The following is a 12,789-nucleotide window of genomic DNA, read 5'->3' as shown; positions in this document are numbered from 1 at the left end:
AGGTAGACGTTAACTGCACGTTTCTGCTGGAGCAGCCTATCAAGCATATAGAAGGTTGAGTTCCATCGCGTCGGGCAATCGCAAATAAGACGTCTGACCGGCAGATTGTGTCGCCGCTGAATGTCAGCAAGGCGAGCCATGGCCGTGTAAGATCTTCTGAAATGGGCTGAGATTTTCCTTGCCTGCCGCAAGATGTCCTGGACCCCAGGGTATTTGACAACGAATCGCTGCACGACCAAGTTTAAGACGTGTTCCATGCATGGCACGTGCGTCATTTTGCCCTGTTTCAATGCGCTAAGCAGATTGGCACTGTTGTCACACACCACTTTACCAACTGTCAAATTGAGCGGTGTTAGCCACTGATCTGCCTGTGAACGCAAAGCTGAAAGGAGTGCCGGGCCAGTGTGGCTCTTGGCTTCCAGGCACAGCAGACGCAGCATGGCATCGTCTCACCTGGCATGTCGAATAGGTTCTGGGGAGCTTGGGCGGCGCAGCGGAAGAGACGCTAGCAGCGGAAAAGGAGGAGTCAGCCGAGGAGGAGAGGGAGGAGGATGGAGTAGGAGGAGGAGGAGAAGAAGAGCCAGGCCTGCATGCAATCCGTGGCGGTAAAACCAAATCTACACGGGTGCCACGGGTTACATGCTTGACGGCCATCATTTTTTTACGCTCGAACATTAGGCCCACGGAAGCCTGCCTTTTTGCAGAAAAACTTGAGCTTGGCGTGATGGAAGGTGGAGTGGAGGACAATTGTGAGGAGAGAGGAGAAGGAGAAGTAGAAGACGAGGCTGGATGGTGAGAGCCTGGAGTGTGGCTTTGTGTGTTCCGTTGCTCCCACTCGGCTCGGTGATGGCTGCTCATGTGCCTTCTTAAGGCGGTCGTCCCTAGGTGAGTGTTGGGCTTACCGCAACTAATGCGTTGACTGCAAAGATTGCAGATGGCAATGCTATTGTCAGCAGCGGACACGTTAAAAAAAGCCCACACTGCGGAGCCATGTGCCGGTGTCCTGGGAGCGCCAGATGTGACCGTACATGGTCGATGACTCGCTTCTGATACATTTGCAGTCTAATTTGTCCCTCCTGTGCAATGTAAGTTATTCCTGCTTCTCCTCCCTATCTGCTGGTCCATATCTCCCTCTGAACTCCCCTCCTCTTCCTCTCTTGTGGGCACCCACGTGACATCACTAGACATGTCATCATCGACGTCACCTTCCCCAACGCTATAAGTAGAGATCTCGGAGTAGGCAGCAACACCGGGGACCAACCTCCTCCTTGGGCTGATCTGGGTACTGTTGTCAGACTGCTGAGTAGCGGTTGTTGCTACCTCCTCTTCCTGATCCAATACCAAGAGTGGCTGCGCATCAGAAATGTCTTGATATGGATCGGAAAATAATTCCTGTGACTCAAGCGGAAGGTATGTGGTGGTGGTGGTGTTGTTGGTGGTAGTGTCTTTGGGGGTGCACATAGCAGAGAGTGAAGAAGAGGGTGCAGATCGAGAGGATGAGGAGGGTGCAGAAGAGTAATGCCCCGTACACACGAACGGACTTTTCAACATCCAAAGTCCGAAGGACCGAGTCCGTCAGACTATCCGATCGTGTGTGGGCTGCAACGGACTTTTGATTCGCCAAAGTCTGACGGACTTTAGAAATTAAGCATGCTTCAAATTTTCCCGACGGAACTCCGCCGGACCCGGTCCCCTTCGAAAACTCCGCTCGTGTGTATGCTACTCCGACGGACTAAAACCGACGCTAGGGCAGCTATTGGCTACTGGCTATGAACTTCCTTATTCGAGTCCAGTCGTACGTCATCACGTTCGAATCCGTCGGAGTTTAGTGTGATTGTGTGTGGCCAAGTCCGTTCGGCCGAAAAGTCTGTCAGAACTCCGTCGGAATTCCAGCAGAACTCTGACGGAACTCCTTTGGAAGTCTGTCGGACTTAAGTCCGCTCGTGTGTACGGGGCATAAGGCTGAGTGAGCCACTCAACCAAGTCTGGTGCATCCTTTAAAGTAATTGAACGCACCTTCTGCAACTTCCCACTTTGGCTCAAGCCTGTTGCTCCTGCCCTACCCCTACCACCCCTGCGGAAGGGCCTGCCTTTTCCTCTGCCTGTCATTTTTTAAATGACCCTGTGACAAAACTCTCAGTCCCTATACCGATGAAGGACTGCTGCAGTATAGGGCAGCAGTCAGCAGTAGTGCACCTCAACCCTATGTATTGTGGACCTATACCAGTCCTTAAGGAATAGCAGACTGTACCTCACTCAACCCTATGTACTGTAGCATCCTAGACCTTACCAGTCCTTATAAGGACCTTTGTGGAACAAGTAGGTTGTGAATGATTAGCAGACTGTACGTCAGTCCCTATACTGATGAAGGACTGCTGCAGTATAGGGCAGCGGTCAGCAGTAGTGCACCTCAACCCTATGTATTGTGGACCTATACCAGTCCTTAAGGAATAGCAGACTGTACCTCACTCAACCCTATGTACTGTAGCATCCTAGACCTTACCAGTCCTTATAAGGACCTTTGTGGAACAAGTAGGTTGTGAATGATTAGCAGACTGTACGTCAGTCCCTATACTGATGAAGGACTGCTGCAGTATAGGGCAGCGGTCAGCAGTAGTGCACCTCAACCCTATGTATTGTGGACCTATACCAGTCCTTAAGGAAAAGCAGACTGTACCTCACTCAACCCTATGTACTGTAGTACCCTGATTTTTTTTTTCCATTATATTTTCTAATTTTTGGGATGTGGTGCCTACTCTTATGGGTGCTTATTCTGCTTAGTTGAACCAAATCTATTTTCTAAATACAAAACAAAGTTCTGTACAATGTTAGATAAGGGAACATACACACATAGCCTATCTTGACAGGCAATCATGACCACCACAGAACCAGTAGACAGTGCAACAAAGTTAGTTATACCCAGTGGTGTCGCTAGGGGGTGACTTTTGGGGCTATAGCCCTGAATCTGAGGCCCATAGCCCCGAGTCTCTGCAGGGGTCCTTAAGGGGGGGAGGCTCTCTGGGGACCCTGATGTAAGTGGGGGGCTCTCTAAGGACCCTGTTGCAAGGGGGAGGCTCACTGGGGACCCTGATTTTAAGGAGGAGGCTCTCTGGGGACTGTGATGTAAGTGGGGGGCTCTATGGGGACCTTGATGCAAGGGGGAGGCTCTCTGGGAACCCTAATGTAAGGGGGGCTCTTTGGGAACCCTGATGTAAGTGGGGGGCTCTCTGGGGACCCTGGTGCAAGGGGAGGCTCTCTGAGGACCCTGATGCAAGGGGGAGGCTCTCTGGGGACCCAGATTTTAAGGGGGAGGCTCTCTGGGGACCCTAATGTAAGGGGGGCTCTCTGGGAACCCTGATGTAAGTGGGGGAGCTCTCTGGGGACCCTGATTTTAAGGAGGAGGCTCTCTGGGGACCCTTAATTTTAAGGGGGAGGCTCTCTGGGGACCCTGATTTTAAGGGGGAGGCTCTCTGGGGACCCTAATGTAAGTGGGGGGGCTCTCTGGGGACCCTGGTGCAAGGGGAGGCTCTCTGAGGACCCTGATGCAAGGGGGAGACTCTCTGAGGACCATGATGCAAGGGGGAGGCTCTCTGGGGACCCTTATTTTAAGGGGGAGGCTCTCTGGGGACCCTAATGTAAAGGGGGCTCTCTGGGAACCCTGATGTAATGGGGGGCTCTCTAAGGACCCTGTTGCAAGGGGAGGCTCTCTGGGGACCCTGATTTTAAGGAGGAGGCTCTCTAGGGACTCTGGTGTAAGTGGGGGGCTCTCTGGGGACCCTAATGTAAGGGGGATCTTTGGGAACCCTGATGTAAGTGGGAGGGTCTTTGGGGACCCTGGTGCAAAGAGGGGCTCTCTGAGTATCCTGATTTTTTTTTCACAAGAAGAAGGATCCTGATTTTAAGGTGGAGGCTCTCTGGGGACCCTAATGTAAGGGGGGCTCTCTGAGGACCCTGATTTTAAGGTGGAGGCTCTCTGGGGACCCTAATGTAAGGGGGGCTCTCTGGGAACCCTGATGTAAGTGGGTGGCTCTCTGGGGACCCTAGTGCAAGGGGGGGGCTCTCTGAGGACCCTGATGCAAGGGCAAGGGGGGCTCTCTGATGACCCTGATGCAAGGGGGGACTCTCTGGTGACCCTGATTTAAGGGGGAGGCTCTCTGGGGACCCTAATGTAAGGGGGCTCTTTGGGAACCCTGATGCAAGTGGGGGGGGCTCTCTGGGGACCCTGATTTTAAGGAAGAGGCTCTCTGGGGACCCTAATGTAAGGGGGGCTCTCTGGGAACCCTGATTTAAGTGGGGGGCTCTCTGGGGACCTTGTCATAGTGGGATAATTTTCTGATCAGGGTCCAAGGGGACCATACTTTTTCAAATCTCCACGGACATCCAGTTTATATATGACATTTTATACAGGGGAAGAGCCACGTTCACCATAACCTCCCAAGAGGACACTTCAGGTGGGACGAGGATACAACCATTTCATCAGAATTTCTCTCTTAGCATAATAGAGGAGATATAATGTTAGTAATTTAGAATGATGGGAGCGCTGCTCATCATCTGGAATCCCCGATAGGGCCAAAGAAGCAGTGGGCGATTTGGTAAGTTGTGACCCAAGATTTATCTCATCAAAGATAACCTTCCAATAGGACACAATAGAAGGGAAATCCCAGAAAATATGCAGGTATGACCCCGGTTGGAGTCTGTAACGGGGACAGTGAGGGTCCCGCTCAGGGAACACTTTGTGGAACATTGAGGGAGTAAAGTACACCCGGGGAAGAAATTTGATTGGAATAAATTTATCCTTAGTGGAAATGACAAGTTTTGATCCCTGTTCCAAGTCTTCCCAGGTCTCCTGTCCAGAGAGGAGATACCCCCTTTCCAGGGCTCCCACATTTTTACATTTTGGGTAAATCAACTGAAAGGTGGGCACAATAGAGCAACCTCTCTCAACCAGGGTCCCCCAAGAGCAGCAGAAGACAACCTTCCAGAGATGGAGATCTACTTGAACAGCACTAATAAAGTCAAAGATCACTATATTTTTACTCAGTACAAAAATAAACTACGTATTACAAGAGAGTGCAGGGTTTAGGAGTGCGTTATGCAGAGAATGCAGGGAACATCAGTGCGCTCAGAATGCAGGGATCAGGTGTGCGCTGTGCTCAGGATGCAGGATTAAGATGTTTGTTGCGCTCAGAATGCAGGGATCAGTGATTGGGGTGTACACAGTATTGATCAGTGATTGGGGTGTACACAGTATTGATCAGTGATTGGGGTGTACACAGTATTGATCAGTGATTGGGGTGTACACAGTATTGATCAGTGATTGGGGTGTACACAGTATTGATCAGTGATTGGGGTGTACACAGTATTGATTAGTGATTGGGGTGTGCACAGTATTGATTAGTGATGGGGGTGTACACAGTATTGATTAGTGATGGGGGTGTGCACAGTATTGATCAGTGATTGGGGTGTACACAGTATTGATTAGTGATGGGGGTGTGCACAGTATTGATCAGTGATTGGGGTGTACACAGTATTGATTAGTGATGGGGGTGTACACAGTATTGATCAGTGATTGGGGTGTACACAGTATTGATTAGTGATGGGGGTGTACACAGTATTGATCAGTGATTGGGGTGTACACAGTATTGATTAGTGATGGGGGTGTACACAGTAATGATTAGTGATGGGGTGTGCACAGTATTGATCAGTGATTTGGGTGTACACAGTATTTATCAGTGATGGGGGTGTACACAGTATTGATCAGTGATTGGGGTGTACACAGTATTGATCAGTGATTGGGGTGTACACAGTATTGATTAGTGATTGGGGTGTGCACAGTATTGATCAGTGATTTGGGTGTGCACAGTATTTATCAGTGATGGGGGTGTACACAGTATTGATCAGTGATTGGGGTGTACACAGTATTGATCAGTGATGGGGGTGTGCACAGTATTGATCAGTGATTTGGGTGTACACAGTATTGATCAGTGATGGGGTATACACAGTATTGATCAGTGATGAGGATGTACACAGTATTGATCAGTGATGAGGATGTACACAGTATTGATCAGTGATGGGGGTGTACACAGTATTGATCAGTGATTGGGGTGTACACAGTATTGATAGGCGAATAACACCCTGTGTTCTTCCAGTCACACAGAAAAGGGCGCGCTCTGTCCTGTGACTGGGGTGATGCGGTCTCTGTGAGGCGCGGAGGGAGTTTAGGATCAGAAAGTAGTTCCGGACCCTCAGCCAGCTTGCCGCGCACTTGGCGCCCTTGGAGCCTTGTCCACGCCCCCTTTTCCCGTCCGTGTGACGCCATCACGCCGAGAGGGCACGCACTCTTTATTGATTGTTCCTCCGGTCGGTGTGTTCGGGGGATTCTTCTTTCCGCGCGGTTCTGTGTGAAGAAGAGGTGCTTCGCCCCGTATCCATCCGCCAGCCGGAGAACCAGCCGCCCCCTCGCCCTATACCGCCCGCCTGAGGACAGACCATGTCGGCCTCTGCCACCCGCGAGAAGAGGAGCGCGGCCGCCTCAGTCTCCGCCGCCGCGGCTACCGCCACCACCAATAACGGGGAGAGCGGCGGGGCCGAGGCGGACGGACCGGAGTCCCTGGAGAACTGCGGGGTGTGCCAGGCCCGACTGAATACCGAGCGGGAGCCGCAGCTGCTGCCCTGCCTGCACTCCGTGTGCCGCGACTGCCTGAGCCCCGAGCCCGCCGACAGCAGCGCCGAGCCCGAAGCAGGTAAGACCCGGAGAGAGCGCGGGATATCCCGGCATGCCGTGCGGCCCGACCCCCCTCCTCCTCCGCCCGGCACCACGAGGCCGCGGAACAAAGAGCCGAGCGGCTTCCGGGGGACGGGCCTTCCCTACAGGCCGGGCACGCCGCACACTGTTATTGTGTATAGGCCCGCCATCTCCCATAGCAACCAGCCCGGGGCCACGTGACACACCCCCACGTGCTGGATGCAGGACTGAGAGGCCGTATTGTAATGGAGCGGCCAATCGAATGTGTTTTATGGTGTGCTGATCCTGAACGGCCCCTCCCCCCGCCTCTACAGGCGACCCCACACACTGTACGATCTGATTGTACAACCTTTGAAATCTCCAGAGAGGGGACAAAGTACAGCCCATTTATCCAATATCATCTTAACTAATATCATCCTACCAATGGAGCAGGGATATGCAATTGGTGGACCTCCAGCTCTTGCAAAACTACAAATCCCGTCATGCTTGTGGCTGTCAGAGTCTTGCTATGCCTCATGGGACTTGTAGTTCTGCAACAGCTGGAGGTCCGCTAATTGCATATCCCTGTACTATAAGTTAGTGTGTGTGTGTGTGTGTGTAGATAAAGTATAAGCAGGCCCTTTAGTTGGGGGGGGGGGGTGTTTAGTTGGTGGCAGTGTTAGTCAACTAAAACATTAGTCGGCCAAATGAATACTGGTTTAGTTGACTAAAACAATTGAGAAGACTAAAATACAACTAAAACTAAAAGCCATTTTAGTCAAGACTGTGAGTAATACTAAATTGCAATTACTGAAGTGTCCTGGAGATTTTTGTTGATTAAATACGACAGAGTCTAAAATGGGACTAAAACTAAAATGTTGTTTTAGTCTTAAAGCGGGAGTCCGCTTTTTTTTTTTTTTTTTTTTTTTTTATATCCAGCAGCTACAAATACTGCAGCTGCTGACTTTTAAAATAAGGACACTTACCCGCCCAGCGCACCCGTGATGTCGGCACCCGAAGCCGATCTCTCGATCGTCTCTCGGGTGCTGCCGCCGCCATCTTGGGTGTGGGAATCAGGAAGTGGAGCCTTTCGGCTTCATTTCCCAGTTCCCTACTGCGCGAGTCGCGCTGCGCAATAAGGATGGTCCCCGCTGTCTCTGGGATTCGTGTGTTTCCCAGCAGACAGCGGGGGACCTGCCGAAAGGGGCATAGCTTCTGCAGATATCTATGCCGGAAGTGGGTGCAGATACGGGGAGGATTCCAATGAGCGGAAGCTCCACTTTAGGGTGGACCTCTGCTTTAAGACCAAAATGAACACTGCTTGGTGGTAGGGGACTCTTTGGTTGGTTGTTAAGGGGTGCTAGGGGTCCTTTGTTTGGTAGTAGATGGGGCCTTTTACTTGTAGTGGATTGTAGATCTGAGTGTCTGTTCACACTGTGCCATGCGTACAAATTTGCCTGCTGTTTTTTATGCCCTTTACATATAGTTGATTGTGGATCTTAGACCCCCTTACACACTGAGGCTTCTTTCAAGTACTTTACAGGCGCTTTTTTTTTTTTTTTTTTTTAAAGCTCCCCAGTGTGAAAGGGGTCTTACACTACAACTCGTAAGGATGTGCACACAGTGCGTCTTGTTCCTGTGCATTGCTTCTATGCAGAAGGGTGACCCATCCACTCCATCTGTACTCTGAACCAGTAATTGGTGGAGAGGACCCTTTAACGACCTTTTAGTTGTAGCTCTAAGGGCCCACTCACACTACAACACACATAGAAAGGTGTGCTTTCCCCCCCCCCCCCCCATGCAGGAGTGTGAACCATCCATCTGTAATAAGTGGGTCCTTTAACTTTTTAGTTGATTATAGACCCGAGTGCCCAATTATACCCCGCACATAAAAATGTGCATTCCTATTTACCATACATCACTAATCAATAGGGTGAACCCCTTAGTCTATAGTAGATTGTAGATTTAAGGGGCCCGTTCACCCTACAACTCATAGAAAGGTAGAAAAATGGAGAAACCCCCTAGATGTGGGACTTTATAGGTACTACCATGTTCACATACAACACTTGTATGTGAATTTGGTAGTACCTATAAAGTCCCACATCTAGGGGGTTTCTCTATCTTTCTGGGGATGTGGTACTCCTTTTTATAGCAGATGTATTTCAGATAGCTGTTTCGCTCATAGAAAGGTGTGCAGTGTATCTTGTTTCCATACAGAAGGGAGATCCATCCACTCAGTAATCAGTGCGGAGGACCCTTTACCTTTATTTGATTGCAGTTCCTAAGAACACGTTCCCACTACAACGTGTATAGAATTGTGTGCACAGTGCATCTTTCTGTACATAGCATTTTTCCCATTCGTAATTGTGAGCCATCCATTTATCAGTTGGTTGGGACCTTTAACTACCTTTAATTGATTGTAGAGCTAAGGGCTCACACTACAACACTCATAGAAATGTGTGCATTTTTTTTTGCAGGAGTGTGAGCCATCCCTTCATCTGTAATAAGGGGTGGGCCCTTTAAAGAGGAAGTAAACGGGTGGGCCCTTTAAAGAGGAAGTAAACCCTGATGGGTTTACTTCTTTGTTTCCCTGTAAAGATAAAGCATAATGGACTACTATGCATCGCATAGTAGCCCATTATGTGTCACTTACCTGACACAGGAGCCAGCGAAGTCACCGCTGTCCCCTGTAGTCCAGAGCATCCATCTTCCGTCTGGCTATCACTGCTCTGGCCACTCACAGTGCCGGAGCAGCGATGACATCACTCCTGCGCATGGGAGCCACCACTAACGGCATATCGCTGTTAGCAGCGGCACACTCAGTGCGCCTGCACGCTGCTGTCTGCGGCACACTCAGTGCGCCGTGGACAGCGGTGGCTGTCTTTTACTAAATATCTCCTAAACCGTATAGGTTTAGGAGATATTTCTTGGACCTACAGGTAAGCCTTAATCTAGGCTTACCTGTAAGTCAAAGTGGTTTGTAAGGGTTTACAACCACTTTAACTATCTGTAGTAGATATAAGAGCCTGTTCACACTACAACTCATATAAAGGTGTGCGTAGTGCATCTTGTTTCTGTGCATTGTTTCCATGCAGAAGGGTGAGCCATCAGTAATGGGGGGGGGCGGCGGCTTTCCCTTTAGTTGATTGGAGATCTAAGAACACATTCATTCCACGAATAATTGTGAGCCATTCATCTAATCGGTGGGTTGTATACCCGAGGACTTATGCACACTACAACTCGCATAGAAAGGTGTGCATCTTGCTTCTGTGCATTCCATTTTTTTTTTAAATGTTCAGGTGTACAAACCATCCATTCTGTAATCGTTGGGGTGAGCCCTTTCTCTACCTTACATTGATTGTAGATCTAAGGGCCCATTCACATTACAACATACACAATGTTCCATCACGGCATTGTTTCCATGTTTCTGTGCATTCCTTTTTTTTTTTTTTTTTTTTGGTCCTTTACTTATAGTTGGCTTTAAAATAGAACTAAAGGCAACGTTTTTTTTGTTTTGTATAGAGTGGAGAGAGGTATTACAATCCTGTTTTTATTGCTGTCTGTGCCAGATTCTCTTAGTCCTGTTTGCCATTTTTGGTGAAAGTAATGAAATCCCAAACTTTGGGTTGTCGTCAGGAAAGTAAGAGGGGACATTTTCCAGTGGGGGACACGGTTTCTGGTGACCGGGGGGGGGGGGCGGTGAAGGGAAATCTCTGCAATGGGACATGGATGGCAACAAAATAAATCTTACTGGGTTTATAACCCTTTTAAGCTGCCCACATATTGTACAGTTTTCTTATTCAATTTCCTTTAGATTTACCTTCAACTATGTACTTGTGCAAATGCTGATACCCAAAGCTAATACCTTTTTGCGGTACTATTTAATTCCATACAAGATAAATATAAAAAAAATGCTGAAAAAAATCGCATGCAATTTGAACCCTTGCCTGACGAAGGGGCCCTACGTGGCTCTGAAACATTGCTGTATGTTACGTGACCACAATTTTTTTTATCTTTGGGCCCTTTCAAGGAATCCTTGGTGTGCTGATAACATTTCTTCACTTTGAACAAGAATGCAGTGCGATTCCTATGTGAATCCAGGCTTGTCGGTGACTTCTGCCTTATTTCAAATGGGGGGGGAGGGAAAGACAGGCAACCGCATGCAATTCGGACAGGAGTCTCATCACATTCCTGTTCAAGTTGCTGTGATTTGAGCTCATTCATTTTTGCATGGCATCAGGCCGCACCTCAAATGATCGCTATCGGCGAGTACTTGAGTATCAGAACTTTTTCTCTCCGATTAAAAAAAATAAATACGTTTGGGGGTACAACCCTAGTTGCAAAGTTTGCTGGGAAGAGTATGTAGCCGTGTGCAGAGGGGTTCATCCACTATTTTTGGTATCCATACTTGTGGATTTAAGGGGCCCGATCACTACAGTGTGCATTTTTGCCAGCTCAGCAAGTACCATCCAAAAGTTTGATAGAATGATCACAATGGACCAAGTGCAACGTTTCCCGAGCCACGCAGGACCCCTTCATCTGATGTAGGGCTGCAACTAACGATTATTTTCATAATCGATTAGTTGGCCGATTATTATTTCGATTAATCAATTGATCGGTTAATAACCGGGAAAAAAGGGTGTGGTGTATAATTTAGTTAATATGAAAGTTAAAAAAAAGGCAATTTATTCTTAAATATCTCTATATGCAGTGGTAAAGATAAATAACCAACTATATGGTTAGGGAGCAAAATATCTAATCCACTCTGAGAATAACAGACAGAAGAGAGATACTGTATATACTATTAGAGGCTATATACACTATTAGAGGGGAGATATACTGTATATACTATTGGAGGGGAGATATACTCTATATGCCATTGGGGGGATATACTGTGTATGCCATTTTAACTTTAACCCCATTTTGTTAATGCTGATTAATCGATTATGAAAATGGTAATCGATTAATTTTAATAATCTATTCGTTTTTTCAGCCCTAATCTGATGCCTGACTGAGGTCCAGCGTGACCTGGAAACATTGTACCTGGTCCGATGTGATCGTTCTCTACAAACTTTTTGAATGGTACTTGTTGACCCGTGGTGGTCTGACAGAAATACTTATTGATCTGTGATGCCTCCAGGTGGTCGCTGTGCCACCCACTTCTCCTGAACCGAACCCAGCAACATGGGCGATGAGAATGTGGGCGTTATCATTCGCACTACAATGCACATAAGTGTATCTTTAGTGCTCTGCATTTCCATGCGTGTGTCTGAGCGCTTCTTTACCTATAGTTGATTGTAGATCTAAGGGCACAATGGGTTTGATTTACTGAAGCTGGCACACACAATCTGGTGAAGCTGTACATGGTAGCCAATCAACTTTTTACCCCTAGCTTGTTCAATTAAAGGGTAACTCCACTTTCATGGGGGAGGGGGATTGTAAATATACTGCATATGATTGCAACACGTATTGTAATTGTCAATTTTAATCTAGTCAATGTAATTTTCTGAATACATTGTAATATGGCTACCGTGAGCTGTTCGGTACAGTGTACTGTCCACTCCCCAGAAACATTTCCTGCTTGTGTGATTGGCTCAAACCAAAGGCGGGGGGGCCCCCACCCTCAAGTTTCCCAGAAGTGGTTTAACTGATTATAAAGTGTGAGCTGGAGTTGGTTTTCAATCTGTAATTAAATCTGATAGTACAATAACACCCTCCTCTCCCCAGACTGACAATGCTGATGTGTCCCCTGTTTGCCTTCCCCCAGGGGGGGGGGGCGCTCTAATACAGGAGGTGTTACTGGTCAGATCATCAGGTGAAGACCGGGAAAAAGCCTAATGACAGTAAACTAATGCAGTCACCACATCTATTTGGTAAGCTGCAGAATATATGGTTTAAATTCTGCTTTGCCTAATAGTAGAGCTGAATGCGATTGTGCAATCAGGTTGCATGGTGAGTGGACCTTCACCCTAAAGGTGAATGTTGGGCCTCCCTTCCTCCTCCCCCTTACCCTTTCTTACCAGTGTGATATTTTTTTATTTATTTTTTCTAAGTCTTTTTGTTCT

General features: G+C 48.2%; 1 protein-coding gene across 2 annotated transcripts in view; it reads left to right on the top strand.

The window, feature by feature from the left end:
• Positions 1–6,320: 6,320 nt before the first annotated feature.
• The window catches only part of TRIM28 (tripartite motif containing 28), a 29,980-nt gene continuing 23,511 nt past the window's right edge, over positions 6,321–12,789 (top strand). The window contains exon 1 of one of the 2 annotated variants that reach the window (XM_077458201.1): positions 6,321–6,743. In XM_077458201.1, coding sequence (XP_077314327.1) covers positions 6,491–6,743 — 253 coding nt within the window. In that variant the 5' untranslated portion in view covers positions 6,321–6,490. The remainder of the gene's footprint in view (positions 6,744–12,789) is intronic. The other variant, XM_077458200.1, reaches the window with a different exon arrangement.

This window comes from Lithobates pipiens, unplaced genomic scaffold (assembly GCF_037356315.1).
Source record: "Lithobates pipiens isolate NorthernLeopardFrog02 unplaced genomic scaffold, aLitPip1_a1.2 Scaffold_27, whole genome shotgun sequence".
Classification (NCBI taxonomy): domain Eukaryota; kingdom Metazoa; phylum Chordata; class Amphibia; order Anura; family Ranidae; genus Lithobates; species Lithobates pipiens.
The sequence above is the reverse complement of the archived record's forward strand: the minus strand, read 5'-3'. Positions and strand labels throughout refer to the sequence as shown.